This window comes from Morone saxatilis, unplaced genomic scaffold, assembly GCF_004916995.1.
Source record: "Morone saxatilis isolate NCDOM2014 unplaced genomic scaffold, NCSU_SB_2.0 Contig1, whole genome shotgun sequence".
NCBI lineage: Eukaryota > Metazoa > Chordata > Actinopteri > Moronidae > Morone > Morone saxatilis.
In genome coordinates, this window is record NW_023339651.1 from 9,467,903 (window position 1) to 9,487,480 (window position 19,578).

At 38.3% G+C, this 19,578-nt stretch overlaps 1 protein-coding gene across 2 annotated transcripts in view; it reads left to right on the forward strand.

Moving 5' to 3' along the window:
* The window catches only part of LOC118325652 (zinc finger protein 385B-like), a 69,927-nt gene that overhangs the window by 18,073 nt on the left and 32,276 nt on the right, over window positions 1-19,578 (forward strand). The window contains exons 1-2 of one of the 2 annotated variants that reach the window (XM_035658418.1): window positions 4,225-4,400; window positions 9,841-10,113. In XM_035658418.1, coding sequence (XP_035514311.1) covers window positions 4,385-4,400; window positions 9,841-10,113 — 289 coding nt within the window. In that variant the 5' untranslated portion in view covers window positions 4,225-4,384. Of the gene's footprint in view, window positions 1-4,224; window positions 4,401-9,840; window positions 10,114-19,578 lie in introns of those variants that run through there. The other variant, XM_035658409.1, reaches the window with a different exon arrangement.

Genomic DNA, 19,578 nt, shown 5'->3' on the forward strand with positions numbered 1-19,578 from the left:
AAATGTTACACACTGAACCATTAACTACTTTTGAATTGCTATTTGAATTTGGAAACAAAATTAAAAAATCTGAACACAATTCAAATTCTTTTACGCCATATAAACCCTTTAATTATCTTTTTTGCACCATATAAACACATTATTGCCTTACTAATTTAAAAGTTGAATGTGTTTTATTATTTCAGGGCTTATTCACGGCTATACATTGTCTATATAAGTGTGTTCATACACACATACAGTGTCATCCCATGTTCCCAGTACCAGTTGAGTTCAAGGGAAATGTAGAGACTAAAAATATGCACCCTCTTAACAGCTCCCACTCACTTACCTAACAGAGTGAATCACTGCATTATATGAGTGGAACATTTGCAAATGACCTTGTCATAGAGATCTGACACACAAAATACCACTCGTGCTGTGGGATTAGGTATGCCAACACAGTTACGTCTATATGGCATGCATATACGACAGTGTCTAAAGTGTGGATGTGTCTTTTTGTGTAGTTGTGAGGGTCAAGTTGTGTGTGTTTGTGAATGTTAATGTCTTGACTGCACCCTGTGTGTCCCTGTTGTGTACATTCATACTTCATTGAGCCCTCCAGGTGAGTCATGTTTTTCCTTGAGCTCCTTTAGTAATGAAGAGCTCTTCGTCACTCTTGTTTGAAATACACCGCGGAGAGGAACATGTTCACACAAATAAGAAAAGCTTTTACTTTAAGTTGGCCATTTAATCAGTTTATAACTTACAGTTCACCTGCTCCTCATAGCCACATCAAGCTACACCTAATAGATTCAGTGTGTATATTAGGGCAGCAACAAAACATTATTTTAATTATCAAATATTCTGCCAATTATTTTAATAATTAATTAATAAAAAGTATTAATAAAGTATTATCTAGATTAATTGCTTTGTCTGTAAAATGGTTTTGAGTCCACATTACACTCACCAGAAACAGTTGACAGCGTGTACCCAGTGTCACCATCAGACCCACCTAGAATCACCATCGTCTCCAATAAATAGATTCAGTGCCCAGAGCAACAACACAATGCAGAATGTAACACATAACTTCCTTGCAGCCTTAGGGGACAGACACATTGGTCTACATGGTAGATACCTTATTCTTTAATGGTGTTCATCCATGTTTCAGTGCAGAGATGAATGTGTCTTATGTCATGAGACATAAATCAACCAGAGTTCACTCACCTCCAGCTCTCTGCACATTCTACAGTCCGCGTTGCCCATGTTTCCTCATCGACCATTCAGTCAAATGTGCCTTTTGTCCATTTCTTTGCCTTCTCTGCACAAATTACAGCATAATTGAGCTGCAATTTGTGTGGAAAAGGTTCAAATTCATATGTCCACTTGATGCGCGGGGTTGCCTAGCAACACAGCCGTAATTGTAGTCCACCTGTCGTTCAGTTGTTCAATATTCATTTTGACTGTCCAGGCTAAAAAGAACTGTTGGTGTTGTCGTTTTGTGCGGGGTGTCTCTGTAAATAATCTTCATGTGAATTTAATGCACTTAGACACACTCATCACTCAGTAAATATATCTGATGTAGTGAAACAACAAGATTATTACTCATATTCCTTCACCATCCAGTTTTTCCATGCCGGGCCGATCTGCTGTCGTCTGTTGTCGACGTAATGGAACAGTGATGACAGGTGTGGAAGAGAGGGATCTCATCTTGACCTTAGTGTCTGGAACGATGCCATTTTTAAAAGAGCATATGCCGAAACATCCAAATAACAGCTGCCTTGCGTATGAATGCTGAAGGCCTTGGTCCACCTCTTAACACATCTGGATTAGACCTGCTCGTTCCAGGAAGTTTCCTAGATCGCAGATCAGAAAGAGCTGCAAAAGTTCACCGGTTCAGGTGGATTAAAAGCCTGGAGGGGTGTTAGATTTGTTCTGTCTTGATTCTTAAAGGTCAGTCCAAACAGAGGACCTTGGTTCTCTGGAATATATTACAGATATATTAGCGGAGGCCATCTTGTAGTTGTGTGTGATTATTATAGATTCAACAGGCTTTGGCTGTATAGAGACAAATGGGCAGAGTGTACAGTTAAGGAACAAAAAAAACATTACACAGCCAAGTAGCCTTTATAGTGTAATAGATATACAGTTGCAGGGAATTAAGTGTAGCTATATATAGAGAAGTGCCATGCTCTACTATGTCCCCTTGAGAAAATTTAGGACAATGATCCACATGCTGACAAGTGATTTAATCATATAATTAATGTAATTTAAAAATGGAAGCTGAACAAAGCACCTGTTCATTTTGTAAACTTTTTTTTAAAATATAAATTTGCATATTCTTAGAGAAAAACATGATATTTCCAAAACTCTTTTATAGTGTATTATTCCCAATAACTCTTATAGACTTCACAGTGCCAAAGCTTTTCTTGCAGCAGTCCGTCATTTGTCTAAGCTCTGTGATAAACAAGTTCGCCCCCGGTGTGAAACCATCAAGGCAGGCAGCACATCATACAGATGGGGAGAGCAGCTTGCTGGAAACAAGCTGAACAGGTTGCCAGTTTTATTTGCCGCCTCACAGCCGAGCGCCCGCCTGACTGAACTGTTAGCCTCTATCCACCATACCACAGTGACAGATTAGCATTAAGAAGACCTTCGTGGAAACATTGATAAAGTGCTGGTATAGCTGATGTAAGCAGTTACAGGTGAAACAGGGTAAGATCTTTAAGTAGTGGCTATAACATCTTGTTCTCTTATCATGACAATCAAACACAGTGTCTCTAAACCGTAGCATAAGACATGAAGTGAATCCATCCAATAGCTCTTGAGATATTTAAGTCGGGACCAAAACGGTGGACAGACCGACCGACTGACCGACGTTCAAAAAACACTGAAAAACCCATGCTTTTATTTATTTTGGATGAGTGTGTGTGAGTTAGTGTGCTAACTGTGTTTGATTGACATCCTCCTCAGTCTATTAGCTTTATTGCGCTCGCCCAGGTTGAACAAATTACACTTTTATGATTCCTATTGGTGCACGGAGTCCGGAGCCCTCATGTAATACCAGACATAGCTCTGCACACCTTCAACCTGAGCACAACTTTAATCAGGATAAGTGAAAACACATGCGTTAGATATAGTTTTGACCAAAAAACAGGTTCTACACATGTCAAAGAGCAAAATGAATGATTCCTCATTTATGAAAGCACCCCATGTGGAGAACATTACGCTGTAGCTATAAGAGAGTCCCTTGATAGAGTGGTTTATGAGGTTGACAGGTCATTTCCATGCAGCTGCCTCAGGCCATAAAGCAAAGATGTTGAGCGCGCTGTTGGCAGGGGAAGTTAGTGGAGTGCTACACAAAGAGATGAGATTTACCAGCAGCAGGTGAATTATTATTATTATTTTTCTTTACATATATCTGCTGTCTTGATTGGCTGGTGACATGAATCATTGGTTGGAATCCTTTCATAAGATGCAGATACAGGATGGCGTAGTACTGAATATCTTGGACGTTTTGTGCAGAGTTGTGATAAAAGCATTAAATAACAATAGTTTTGGTGGTCAGGTGGAGTTATAGTGTCACGGGGGGAGGAAACAAGAAATCTGTCTATTGTATGTTTTGGAATAATCTTAAAGACTTGCAGTTAACATAGTATTAAGATTTCTCTCCTTTCATCTTGTGTATTTTTTTAACCAAAATCCTCCTATTTTAAGCATATTAAATCTACAAAACCTTTTTTAGTGTTTTCATATACAAAGATGGATGGATACCAGTCTCTTTTTCTCTTCAAGACCAATAAAGGATGGTCAGAGATCAAAAACTCAAACCAAAACTTGTTTTTATTTTGCCAAAGGGCAGTTTGCAGTTGTGGAAATCTGCAGTATTGTGTGATTTCTTTAGCTATATTTACATAAAGATTGCAGGGATTTGCTCAGTGAGTTTTAACACATTATGATGAATAAGAAGTTGCCTCATGCTTATTCTATCTGGACAAGCAAACACACGCCTCGAAGTACCTTGTGTCATGCTGATTTGTTTATGATTCTGACTTTGTATGGGCCATTAGGTCAGAGAGAGACAGGGAGGGAGTACATAAAGCAGCATTTATGACCTGTGCTTTATATTCTTGGCTTTGATGTAGTCTTTCCTCATCCTGGACCAACAGCCAGACAGGCTGATGAGTGCTGGTATTTAAAGAGCTGCTGGGGCCAGATAGCTTCACTGCTAAAAGGACAGCACAGCCGATAGTGCATTTACAGTTATAGATACTGTGTTTCTGATGCGTGAGCTATCTCTATCATGAAGCTGTTCAACGAACAAAATAGTTCCATTATACGTAGAGATCACACTGCCGGCTTGCTGGGATTCATCTCCAACCACAAGGTCCGTAGACTGAGCTAATGCATGGATAATGCTACCAGTAAGTAACTCATACTGTTCTACTATTAGACAAGATGTTCTAGAGACTTCTAGAGCCATTATGATTTTTATTTGATATTACAGTAGCAGAGTGCAATATAAATTCACTTTCTGAGAAACATTTTTTTAATCTTTTGCAGTATTTACATATAAACACATATAGATATGTTATCACACTTTCTTTACGAGCACATTTATCCTTTGTCATGTATTTATTTATTTCTTTTTCCTTATTCAGTGTTCATAAATGTTGTTTAATTTCTTTTTTGCAGTCCAGTTGTGCTCTTGAATTCTTCATTTCTTTGTTTTCTTTGGTTCTTTAAAAGATTAGTCTCATCTGCAAATAATGGAATTATTTTTACTTTCTGAATTGAAAATAAATAAACATAACTTATTAAACATAACCTTATGGTGCCTGTCACATGCACACTTTAAAGGATCCAAGTTAAGCCTGTTTAAATTGTCAATTTGTCCAATTTAGGTTTACTTTATTGATATCATTAGAACATCCACAGAAGTGAATTAATTAGTTAATTTAAAACTCACACCTGACACCTAAAAAAACAGTTAGGATGACACATCAAATTAATCAATGGAGGAGCCAGAGGAACAGCACAGTGTAGGCTTTTATCTTTTTTATAGCTTGGAAATATTGTTGGTTATAGTGGGAATTCAATAACACAACATACTCTAACATACCTTTTATTCTTTTCAAATTAAGAAATGAAAAGTGTGTACAATAATTGGTTGAGTGTAGTTGTTATGGGACACACATTTGTACACATTTTTTTATTATTTCTATAATTATGGATTGTAAAAATCTTACTTCCATAGAGATAACATTACAGAGAACATTGTTTTGGGTTTCACTTTCCATGTTAAGATCAACCTCAAAGCTCTTTGTGGTAACTTGGCACAATCACAAGATCAGAATATAAAAAACAACTGTGCGATGCCTAATGCTTGCAGATTACAATGAACTCATATACAAAATGGTAACATTGACTTTTTTGTGTATTATAATTGAAAGAACAAAGTCAGAGTTTGCAAGAACTTTTCCACCAGTGTATCATCCACTACGTCACTGATCTAAATAGGACATTTTGAAGGACGTTAAGTTAAGCTGGTGAAATGAAAAGCTAATATATTTTTTTTGTGAAACGTTTTGTTTCCACTCTAAGTGACCACTCCATGCACTTTCAGCTACAGGCACCACAGCTTGCTCTGTGGAGCACCAGTAACTTTAGCCATTTGGTGCATAGTAGAGGACTGGGCTGGTTCCAGTTGCTCATTCGGGTGCCAGTTAGGCAGAGAAGCCCTGGCTGTGGTACAGAGTGCCAGCAGAAACCAGCAGCTGCTGGCAACCTGTTAAAAGTTGTTTTGTAATGGGGCTGTCAGGTGCCAACTCCAGCTGACCACATAAAGATGAGTGAGTGGAGCAGCTTGGGTGGTTCCAGTGTGATAGAGGGTTTACACTTGCGGCCTCAGTGTACAGTTTTATGCATTAGCATAAACATCTGCTAAACAGTGCTTGACTTGGAATAAAAACAGTGCCAGGACTTTGGGTCAGCCACCTGAAGAGCATACACATTCAACATTTAGATAAATAACCAAATCGGGGGCTATCAATTTTAAGATAATTTGCTAACTATTTTTCTCAGAAAAAGAGGAGAGAAAAGAGTTTAGATTTCACAATATAGAATTCACAAATAAAAAACACAAAAGTAAAGCAGGCAGACATATTAACACAGGAAGTAAACTATACTTTATATCACTAATAAGATTTTACTTTTTCATCATCTAGGACAATGTTCTTCTTCATAAGGCCCCAGAATCTGACATGTATGTATGTTTACAGTAAATGTCAATAACATTTTAGCTAATCTGCCAATGGCAGGTAAACTGAGAAAAATTTACCAGCCAAAAATATTGTTTACTCGCCATAAAACTACATCATCTGGTTTTGGGCTAAATATTGGAGCCTTGTGTCATTCAGACGTCACCTCTCGCAAAAACACTGACCTCTGGGCCTTTTCTCTTCATCTTCATGTTTTCTTTTTGGTGGCTTAACACCAGTATTGTTGCCACATCCCTTCTAACGTAAGCATTCGGATGATTCTTACGGCAAAAATATAGCAAGGGCCAAATAGTAGTGAGCTGCTTCAATGTGATTCAGATCACGATAGGTCAGACGGACAGTGAGCGGTACACAGAATAAACAGCGATGCAAACTTTGCCCTACGCTTTGACCCCAAATTATTGGCCATCTGTCTGTTGACCCCAGTTTATTTTTTGGCCAAAGCCAAACCGGCATTTGGCACTGGTGTTAATTTTGGGCCCTGTTTGGCTTGGTTACTGTTATGTGGTTCCACTAAAAACAGTGGGTAAAATTTTTAATGTAAAAATGTTTATTTTTCTGTTATTTACTTTAAATATCTCGGTCTCAGAGTTTTTTTTAAATGCTTTGACAAAATTATCTTAATACAAGGCTCACTAGCTAGCTTTCAACACAACATCTCATCTAATAGAGTTTGTGTAGTCGTCCCTCCATGACAACTAAGAAAACTCTTTTCAATAATGAAGAAAGCTAGAAAGTGAGATTATTAAGCTCTATAATGATGTTTAATTCACAGTTTCAGAGGAATACAGAAACCTTTTGTCAATCTAGAAGGTCGTGGTATTAATTTTGTTTTCGTTTATAGGGGACGGTGCATAATAATCAACATTGATAACTTAAAAAACATTTTACAAAAAGAGACAAAACAGATAAAATATTTATATATTGCAAGAATTTACAGTTTTATCCTCCATTTCATCCCTGAATAGAAGAACCTTGTCAATGCAAACCACCTTTAAAGCGACAGCCCACACCTCCCTCTAACTGACCCTGTCTGCTGTCTACTCATCAATACTGTTCTGAGACAGCAGACCATTTACTGACAAAAGACTTTGGATGCAAGAGCAAAAGTCTGAGCTCTTATCCGCTGTCTGACAGAACTGAGAAACATTTTCCAACTCAAGCCAGAGAGCAGCTGCATATTTCTGCCTCGGCCTGGGCAGCAAATAAAAAATAATTGAATTTGGCAGTTAAAGATGATTATTTTTTGGATTATAACTAAATATGAAACAAATTCATCAGCCGTCCAGGCCACAGAGCAACAGCGGGAGCTCTGATTGATATTTCTTTTGGCAGGACTTGTCCTTTAAACACATTTTTCAATTATTATTCACATTAGTAAAAAAAATAATTCTCCTTTACCCCTCCATGTCTTGTTCTTATGTTTGGAACCTGTTGTCACACCTCCTTCATTGTTTACAACCCACTCACCAGAAGAAATCATCATTATAAGATGATTTAGCAAACACAGGATTTTTCCAATGTCAGGATTTTTTTATCGGTTATACCATAAATAGCCTCGCCGAGCAGTGCCAGCACACAGAGAAAGCACAGCCGAGCAGAGATGTTATCCAAGTGATAAAATAGGAAAATGTTTTAATCGTCCAAAGTTGACGTTTTCCTCTGCAGTAAGGGAGGTGGGCTGGGTGGATGGTCGGCCCCACATTGCCCAGGACTTTGACTACAGAGAGTTTGCATCCTGAGTCCTCTCTGTAGTTAGGTTTCGGCAACAAAAGCACAAACAAAGTTCAGGAAAGATTTTGGTTAAATGTTAATAATAACGTTGTGTGTCATGCTTTAAGTCACTGTGGAGTGTGGACTTTTTTTGTGTTAAACCAAGACCATGAACCTTAACCAAAGTGCTTTTGTTGTTTAAACAAAAAATACATAAAATGCTCAATAATGCTGTAGTCAGTACGAATGGGTACTCTATGGCAGGATCAGATATTTTGGTAGAATGAAAGAAAAATACGTTCTTTAGTCGTGTATAAACGTATTCCCCAAGAGAAAGGATTGATTGATTATGATTAAGTGTTACCGAACCTGATTTGCACAATAGACCTTCTTTACAGCAGCCATTTTGACATAACTAGTAGGGTAAACACAGGCATTACCAATGATACTAATTAAGGTCCATTCAGTGAGTCCAGTGAGCCAACATGCACAACAGCAGCACCATGACTCTGTTGGACCTGAATGAAACCTTAATTAGTATCATTGGTAACACCTGTGTTTACCCTATTATTTTATGTCAAAATGGCTGCTGGGAAGAAGGTCTATTACCTGTGTAGCCTTAAAATGCATCTTCTATTAAGAAGCCAGGGGCCGCTTGGTATTTGTGCGCTGTATGTGTTAGGCTTCACTGGGTTAAACTCTGCTGCTTGTCATGTTGTAGTCCGTCCCTGGCTTTTGGAAATGGTGATGGACGTTAATGACTATTTTAAGAGACTTTGTATGTTTTAGCATGTGTTTGTTGTGGTCAAGGTCGGTGGGGGGGGGGAGATAACACCGGTTTGTGTTAAAGCAGTTACTCATGTCCCCATCCAGCAGCCAGACTGTAGTAAAACGTCATTCAAATAATCACGGTGATGGGCTGCAGCTTTGAAGTCCATGTTGCTGGTTGGAGGCTGATGAATTCCAGCGAACAAATTTCCATTTCACTTTCATCTCACCACCAGTCAAATTGAATTTTTAGAACCGCAAAGATTTTACAAATGATGGTTTCTGTTTGGTGAAGGGGGAGAGTAGAGGGGGGTAGCATTCAGCGAGGCGGAGGATAAAATGTCCAACACCATGAGGACTTAATTGGATTCCATTATCATATGAACAGCACCAAAACAAAGAATTCAGTTAGACTTCGGGTGACATTTCCACATTCACAGCAGAGCTCGCGTTTAGCTCCAGCTTGATTTATGCTGTCAGTCTGCCACAATCACTCAGCCATTACAGGTATTAAGGCTGTGTGCTCTCACAAAGAAACATGTCGGTCTGTGTACCCCAGGAATCAGCTTTTATTATCCAATAAATAGAGAGAAGCTGGAACAAGATGCTTATCTACAGACTGTACACGTCTCTGTTGTAATGCTGTGATGTGTGGCAGAGATAGGCCTTTCTTTCTTTTCAGCTAATGGATGTCTAAGCTATACTAGAAAAGAAATGTTTATACCTTCTGACCGAGTATACTGTCCTCTTAATTCAAGGCTTTTAATGGGATGTCGAAGATACTTAACAATTCTTATATATTGATATTTGTACGTGCTGACTGATGCAGATAAATCCAAGTGAGAAGCATCCTTTGTCTGCCTATGTTCTGTTTGGTACAATGAACTATAATGATGGTGTACTTTAAAATTGCAGTTTGAATCGCACTGAAGAAAAACACCAATACTGCTCTGCTCTGAAGGGAGTCATGTTGCTCTGTTGCCCCCCTGTGGAGGCTTTAATAACACACACACCTAACATTTACAATGAAACGTCTCATAAGAGGAGTTTTCAACACTTCTGATTAACAACCTCCGTGACCTTTCCGTGATCTTTTTCCCAGATATGAAGCGTCCAAAGAGCCCCGACTGGCTGGACGGCAGCCCTCCTCCCAAGAGTCAGGGGGAACAGGAGGAGGAAGAAGACGAGGAAGATGAAGAGGAGAAGAGGGTGTCGACAGGGCACAGGGCCAAACGAGTCCGTCAAAGCAGCAGCAGTGCCACTATGTGCCAGGTGTGCAACATACAGCTGAACTCCAGCGCCCAGGCCCAGATCCACTACAGAGGGAAGACGCACCAGAGGAGGCTGCGCCGACTGGCAAAGGCTGTCAGCACAGGTAGAGATTTTATAGTCTCAATACTAAAAAATAAATATATACATGCTGATTTAATCTAACTGAACCTGGAAAGACTGCTTTCTATATATATATAGTAGCGTGGAGCGCTGGTACGTACTATACTACGTCAGGATACTATTAGTTATTATGTATAATATTTTTACTATATAAATTGACACAAATGACTCATCAAAACATGTCATCCCCTTGTTGGAATTTACTTCTAATTCACTCCTGCTGTATTAGGGTCTCTCTTGCAAAATTCACTCTTATACAATCCAGTACAACAACTCTGCTACATTTATAAAGCTTATAATGGCTTATTATTATTAATTGACAAGTGAGCTCAGCTGCTGTTGTGATCTCATCTATAGCACATTTCAAGTCAAATTAAGGCAACTTAAAGAGACAGAAGTAGGCCATGAAGTCCCTACACGAAATGACCTTTGCCACCCCACATTTTGACTCGTCAATGCATAGATGTAACTAATAACATTAATGAAGTGTCCCAGTAAGCCATGCCAGTGAGACATCACGCACAATGCCAGAGCCCTGGAACTGGAGCACCTAAATGGACCAGAGCCATCATTTACCTTATTAATTACACCTTTCTTTTAGTTAAAAATTGTGACAAAGAAAGATTCATAACCAGAGAAGAAGAAAATGTAGACCCTAACCAACATTGACTGAAAGACTCATACCTCTATATTTGCGTGATAAGACTATAAACTGCCTCAAAATGAACAAACAAAAAATCTGAACAAAAACAGAACATTATGAACTTCTTCAAATTGGTATTTACTGTAGGGCTGTTGTATTGTCAGTGGTTCTGTTATTGTCATCTGCAGTATTTTAATCAATTTTCCTCCATAGAGGGTCTGTACAAGTGGTAGAACACACTGCTTTGTTTCTGAGCCTCATGCTTTCTTTTTGCTGCAGTTTTGCCCCAATACCTGCTGTTGTTGTGTGTTGGTACATGTCACAGTGAAGTTACTGGGTCTTGCTTTTAGACTGCTATTGGTTTTTTGTGCTGCAGAAAGCAAAAAATATAAGGTTTGGAGCCACCACAACCTGTCAGAAAAGCTTTGTTTCTCCTCTGCACTGACGCTGCAAGTTCTGGAAAAACAGGGTTCCCAGTAGAAGAACTAAAAGAAAAAAAAGTCTTTCAATAGACTGAAACTGTACCCTGATACCTAATACACCTTGTTTGGTCAGGTGTTCATTTATTTTGACTTGTAGTATACTCTCTCTGTCACGATGTTGCAAATATTCACATCTGCAAACCATGAGGAGGTTTTATGCATTCAGTATATATTTACTATTCCAGAAGAGCCCTTCGCCTTTTTCCAAGCATTTTCTGCACACCTGTTTTGACGAGGGGCCATTAATCACCTTCACTCACCACCACCTGTGTCACTCTGCCATGCTGACTGGCTTGATCAATCAGCACTCCAAAAAAAAAAAAAAGAAAAAGCCTCTAATGAAAAACTGGCCAATAAGATGGCACTTTTTAATGTTGATTTATGAGGCTGTTTCTCTATGTAGGCTTACCACACATATTTAGCTGCTCCAATCTAACACAGTGCATGAAATTAAATTAAAACTATATCCATTTTTTAATTTCTCCTTCACTTCAACCTCATTTTGTTATCATCAGAATGTTATTGACTTTTTCTGTGTCAGATAATAGCCTTTACAGATCATCATTCATACTTAAAGGTGTGAGACTGATCCAGAGCATAAAAAACTGAGTGTGTGTGTGTGTGTGTGTGTGTGTGATCTACCTATTTTTGACTTTCCAGTATCCAGCAACAAACCTTTACCTCCTGACTCACTGATCAGGAGCTCTGACGTTAATTGCATTAATTTTTATAGAAATCTGGGTCAATAGACAACTTTTTGTCCAGCTTTCTGATGCGGACATAGTTTTGTGTATTTTACCCCCTTTCTAAAAGGTGAAAATAAGCAACTTGTGACTCCATATGGGAGCAGACACATGGCTACGTATCCTCCAGAGGTTTACAGAGGGAGTTAGCAGAGACAAGAGCTGTTCAGTACACCCTGTTATAAAGGTCTTTATAGTGATCAGTAAATTGATATTTCAGACACTTAAAAATCATCGTCATTCTGCATCATTACTGACAGGTTTAGTGTCGCACATCTATAATTTTTTCTATAAAATGTGAAGCATTGCATTGGGTGATTTATAGCAGAAAAAGTAGCGTACATGGCATAGACACTACTTTTTTTCTACAGATTTCTGACCATTAAAAGGCAGACAGTAAATATGGTGTACTTAATAGTTCACATGGGATGATTTGGTACAGTTTATTTATCAGTTGAGATGTCTTATGGTTGGACTTACTTCCTGCTTCCTGCTTAAATAACCCAAAAGAAAAGCAAACAGCTGAACCTATGGTTTATGTGTTGTGCAATATCACCAACAACACTAGTGTTACTTTGTCACTGAAAAGCCGACTCGGGCCATACTCCACACCCCATCCACATTTTTGATATGCATATGGCATAACCATGCAGACTCTGTGCAGTGCTCTGCAGTGACTTCCTCTGTGATGCAGACTCAAGAGGGTTGACGGACTTGACACAATTTATTGATCATTTTTGATAATTTTGGCAGCAGAGTAACAGGGTCCTTTGAACTTCCCTGTTGCACATTCAACCATTCTTTTTTGACCCAACACATCTGAGCCGCCACAGATCAGTTGACTAACTTAACAAACTAAGTAAAACTTACTGTTACATTTTTAGGAGTACACCTCTTTCAACATGTCTCAATCAGAAGTAAAAAATAAAATGAAAGTTTCAATAACTGCTTCAGTTTCAGAATCCATTTACACCTGGTATTAACAAGTGATCTGTATTAGGGTACATTATCTGGATAATGACGTCCGATCTGTGGCTCTTTGGATTCATACACCTTTAGAATGTGTTCTTATTATCTCGACTTAATAAGTTGTATTTTTCCAGCCGTAAACAGCTCCTCCATTTTCTTTATGTAGTTCATTGTGGTAGAATATTGTCTGTCACGTATTTTTAGTCATTGCGTTAAGCATACTTTATTGTGTTCCTTTTACATCCTCAAAAACCTGCTTAGATTTAGTTTAGTGCGGTATAAAATTGGGTCACAGCTTATGTCTGATTGTGGATAGCTGTAGCCCGTCATTTAGACTGTGTTGGCATATTTATTTGACTGAAGAGATTTATTATCTAGAGAATGAAATGAGTGCCACAACCCACTGAGAACGTGTGTATGGTCTTTTGAATGTGACCTCTATTCTGCTCCAGTTTGTTGGCAAGACAGCAGGGAGTGATTTGTTCTCTCAGATGAAGTGCTTCCCTTACTGACACATTTCTCTAAAACAAGGGGAAAACTGTGCAGGAAATACTTCCCTACCACCATAACACTCTACAGTATTAAATATAGAGGATTTGCTCCCTGTTTTACTGCAAACAAAGTGGTGTTGACATATTTAGACTTACACAAATAATCATCACCACTGCAACTGTTTTAAAATGATTAGATTTTTGTTTATCATTCATCATTGAATGCTTTTAATAATGTGCCATGTGTTGAGATTAGACGTGTACATCACTAGCATCAGCACTGACAGAGTTTAAACACCCGACCTGCTGCAGGCCACAGTGTCAGAGCCATCTCATCCATTAATTGATTGTTAAGATGAGACTCACTCATGGGCAGCTTGTGTCAGTCCCGCCGGGTGAAGGGCCTCTCGTTTTTCCCACACGGGGCACAGAGTGATTTCACACCTGCCATGTTTGAACCGGTTAAATGAACCCTACAGCGTTTGATTCCTTTTGTTTGGGTTGTTTTGAAATTGACAATACCACAGTCAAATTGAACAGTGCACCAACAAAGTAAACTAACTAAAAATAGCCATGAAATTGTGTATGTATATGTAGATGGTCTAATTTCATATGTAGGCCTGCAACTAATATATTTTTCACTATTGATTAATCTAAAATAATCTCTCAAGTAATTGATATTGTTTGGCCTATCAAAAGGTGCTTTTGTCTAACTTGCAATAATACATACATCTGACGTTTTGGTGATAGACCTTCCTCAGGCAAATGGTTTGTGACAATGAGAAGCCATCTTTAATAGGGAGTGGCTGTACACCTGCAATCAATTCCCCAACGTGCAGTAGGAAGGCATAAGCACAAAACACAATGCAATTTTCTATGTGACAGTCTCAATCATCAAATACATGGTGCTGGAAAAGTATAACACTATAGTAACAATTATAAGTACACAACAAATAGTTACATTAAATGGATAAATTACTATAAAATGAAAGCTTAAAGTCCCAAAAGTTAAACTGCATTCCCAAATATTGTAGGTTGCAGGCAAGTGAACATTCTCCATAAATAAATAGACTTTTTCATAATTCAAATAACATGGTCTGATGGGGGAAAAAAATATATACATGTGTTAAGTACCGATAATCACATTTCCCTGTATTTTATCAGGCTACATTTGTTCCATTTAAGTAGGTCCCTATAAATAGATCGTACAGGCTTCAAGAGGTAATTGCAGTAAGGTACAAATTTAGCTGGTTGTATTTGTGGATGAACATGGCATATCTAAAACATGTAAAAAAAATAATGAAAAATACCCGTCAGTGCCTGGAAATGATTGTTTGACAATTTTACTTGAAAAATAACTTAAGTGATCAATCAAATATCAAAATAATTGCATATTATTTACTGTCAATCGAGTATTAGTTTCAGTTCCAGTTCTAGTTATATTTACATCAAATAAAACTATTTTGCTTCTTGTGTCTATTATGTCACTTTATTGTTATTGGATACCAGAAATAATACATTACTGCAGTATAAATTATAAAAAGTTGTGTTGTTGTGTTTACTCATTACATGTACATGTTTGTATTTAGTTTATTAGTGACATTTATCAATTAACTTATAAATAAAACCTTAATGTAAACCACCATGGATAAGTGAGCTGTAGTGTGAGGTAGGAGGATTGTTTTTTTGTTTGTTTTTTTTCATATAAAGCACCAAGCATCCTTTTAATGTGGTAGCTGATGTACAAGATAATTTTATGAAAGCAACATGACTCATTACAGGATACGACAATGGTTGTCAGGCAGAAAATAGCAGCCAAGCAGGTCTTCCGTTAAATTTTATGAACAAATAAGGAAGTTTTATATCTTATAAACCTTTCTGTTGCCTATTTCACAGTAAATAGGGGGGGAAAAGGAGAAGCCAAGCCAATTAAGGGGACTGTGGGTGTAATTCAGTCTGTCCTGCAATGAAACCAGCCTAATAATACCCATTGACTTCCCACAGCTGAACTAGCATTCCCTTTATTTAGCCTTGTGAAGTAATTGCTCAAATGAAAAGAGATTTTAATAGGATGGTTCTCACTGGGAGCAAGGGAACAGACCAAAGCACTTTCCACTTCCTAGGCACCACAATAACCATCTAAACCACTGTGGAGTCGTTTCAGTTCAGGGGTCACACTCAAAAATAGAGGTGCGGGAGAAGAATGTATATTGCTTTTAAGGTAAATTTGCACACTTCAGCTTGAACTAGACCTAAAGGGCAGCACAAGGTTAAACATGCAGAGAGAGAATTGCACTTTTTGTATCGCCCTCTAAGATCACTAAATACATTTATTATCTCAATCGTTGTCTTTTACGTACAAAATCAGTTTAATAAACTAGGAAAAACAGTGTAAGGACCAATTTTAAGTTGCAGCGGTGCAACCAGAGCCGACAAGGTTAAAAAGCCCTGTAAAAACAGTACTAATCAGACCAGCACTGTCTCCCCATATTTTCAATCAATGAATATCTAGCTAAACACTTTATATACATAAACACAAAATTTTAAAAACATTTTTTAGTTCAGTTGATCATATAACACACTTCTGTCAACTGAGACCTGATCCAGGACCAGCATCGAGCCATTACAGCAGTCTAATCGGGTCTTGTAGGATTCCTATGTACCGACACAGGTCTCAGGTCATTGTGGTGCCAAGAGGACTTGCTTTCAGCTCTTAAATGTCCAGTGTGTAACATTTAAGAAGATCTATTGGCAGAAATAGAATATAAAACTCATAGGTATGTTGTTATTCGTGTATAATCACCTGAATGTAGGAATCGTTGTGTTTTTGTTACCTTTGAATGTTTTTATCTACAGACGCTGCGGGTCGCTGTCCAGCAGCAGGAACAAGGGATATCGGCCATTCCAACTATATTTCAGTCCAACAATTGTACCATTCGGTTATAGTGAGTTCATATAATTGTACCTTTGAAAGAGTTTGGGGTCAAAAAAATGACTTGCAAGGCAGTACTTAGAACTGTAAGAGTTCTGCTATTCACTGCCTATTCAAGCTTTTTCGACTCCAACATGCATTATGCTACTTTTATCTTTTTCACACACAACTTGTGTGACGTGTGACATTGCATTCATTCAGTTTGAACAACTGTGGCACACTGATGTGACCCTATAAGAAGCTAAAATGCGCCTGTAGACCTTTTCTTATTTTCTTTTCAACCAGTGGAATCAACGGGGTGCAGGTACCTTTTATTTATCTCCAACAGGATTCAGACAGGGGTGGACAGAATAATGTACTGAGTGACGGATAAATAAAGCGGCTTTGGAAAAAGCGCAGTTGTAAGAACACAGAAGAATCTGTTTGGGAGAGATTTTACTTTTATTCTACTCCTCCACTGTCACTTCCCACATATACAGTATTTCATATATATCACATACTTTAGAGAGTGCACATAATGTGTTAATACCTTTATTATATGAATGTAATAATAAAGAAAAACATCTTTGAAGGGGGGATGGGGAGTACAAGTCCTGAATGGTGATTATTTTATACTCTTGTACAACATTTGCCCTTCATTTCTGCATAATAGGCCAAAGATTTGCTAATACTTTTGTGGTGTACCACAGATTTAGTGTAAACTTTATGGTAGCGGTGTCTTGACAGGTGAATATACCATATTACTTTTGATACTTTAACTCTCTTTTGCAATGCATAACTTTTATTTTATTATTTTTATATTGTAACATTGATACTTTCAGAAACAAATACCCCTGCGATGCCACCGGTGTCACTTCCTTATCCGTCCTTCAGGAGATACTTCTCCCTCTAAGGTGCTAACTCTTCAGTGTCGTTGTTGTCAGACAGTTTTAATATTCGCTTCATATTTGTAGTTGTGTGTGTCCGATATGAAGCAGCGGTAAAGGAAGGGGTATTTGTTTCCTGAGTTTTTCCTTAAACCAGCACTTCTCCTTAGGCTTGGTGCCATTTTACGGGGTATTATGGTGCCTGGGAGGAGGTATTGCCTTAAAGGATAAAGTCAGGGATTACATGAAAGACTGTAACATCGGTGCCTGCAGGCTTACTCTGCAGGATGTGCACTGATATGTATCTTTGGCTATTTTTAGGTAGCTATACGGTTGTTAAACATCCATATACATGTTTACGCTTACTACACTTCTAGTTTCAGAGTACCCTAATGTGAGTGTACTTGGATTTCCCGTCTTCACTGGTTTGATTTTTCAAAGTAAAATTGCTCAAACACACATCCTAAATCAAACCTGAAAAATAATTTCGGTCAGAGAGGTGACCTACAACATTTCCTTCTCCATTTATAACAATTTTCCCACTGAAAGGCAAATTAAGCCTTTCTTGAACAAAGCTACCCCTCACTAATGGAAAATCTCTAAATTTCTCAAATAGAGCAGTGCAGATTGACTTGGCTTAGTGCTTTTCTGAAGATTGAATCGTTCCCTCTCCTGCACCAACCCACAGTAGACACATGGTATCACAAAAACAACCATGAAGGCAGCATGTCTGCAGGCACATATGCACACAGACACGCACACACATGCTGAAATACAATGTGTGAGCTGTGAAATGGGACATTTATCAGCTGGAGTTTTTGTGCTGCTTGGCCTCGTTTCATACGGCAAAAGGCAAAAGCAGCCATTTTTAAGATATTCCTTAATCTGTCATCAATGGCCATTCTGTACAGTCTGAAGGCCTGCAGGAAGGAGCGTAATCTGCCTGCAGAGATGCAAAGACAGAATAAAGGGGTTAATATTGGCTTGTTCACCATTTCCCAGTTTCTTTTTTTTGACTCAGTGGCTGACAGAAATGGCACTAACACCCTCACAGAGTCATAGCGTTTAAGCAGACACCTGTTTTATAGTATGCACTATGGCTGTGTCATCTACGGTAGCACGATTTTAGAAATACAACAAATAGTTCCTTTTTGGCATTTTAGATGGCAGTGCATTGGAGTTGTGTTTGTGAGAACATGAGTCATTATCCGGCATGTGAAGCAGAGTCACGTGGGCTGAAGAGTCAGTGAGTATATTTGAATACTTGAAAACAAACATGAGGAACGCTTGAACACTTTCTGACATGTTTGTCAACATAAAGTAAGTACATATCAGTATGTAGTCGCATTTCTTATGCATATTTAGGAAGTGATTATAAAAACTGTGAATTAATGGAGTCGCCTGTGTTGCTTTTAAAATACAGACAAAAATGTTTTGGGGGTCTCTCTGTTTCTGTCCCCCTGTAACCTTTCCTCACAAATAAATAACGTGGCAAGTCAATCATCCACACATACAGAGTCTATATAAACAGAGGTATGCGGAGCCAATGTTTCCTAGGTCCATGGCTAGATGAAAGCATGCTGTGTGTAGCCGACACACAACAGTTCTGCTCGAGGCCGTCTACTTGCACTTTCATTTGAATGCAGCAGCCTGAAATCAAGTGTAAAACTGTCAGGATTTGTCAGTGTTGTGCTTCCACACCACACTTATTCAAGTGGACAAGGAGCCAGCGAGGGGTACACGGGGCAGACACAAGCTGTGTGTGTGTGTGTTTGTGTCTTGTATATGACATTTGAGGCCAGGGTTTCTGAGTACAGACTGTGAGAATAATTGTGTTTATTTGAAGTGATTATAGTGACTGCGGAATGAATAACAATGCATGGAAGGCCTGCCCTTCCAGTGCTGCATACAAGTCTCTGTGTTGCCTCTACAAATATCTTCAGTAACTAATGTATACTCTCTAAAGAGGAATTATTAGGAATATTTTTTTAAACACATATTTATTGATTTTCCACATTTAACACAATTAACCCACATACATACTAAATCTTCTCCCAATTTGAACATGCGGCAGTATATATATAAAAAGATTACAATAAATAAAAGTTAGCTTGTTCATAATACAAATGGTTATGTATCAGATTCACACCTGAATCATAAGCACCAACTTTATTGGAGCGAGTTGTTGGTCGACAGGCCTCTTCTTTTCTACTGCTGAATGAAGAACACAACCCTTATACAACATTGCTACTGTACAAAAAGTAAAACCTGTTTCTGCAAACTGGTACAGATCAACTAAAATTACTTTGGGAGGGAATATTC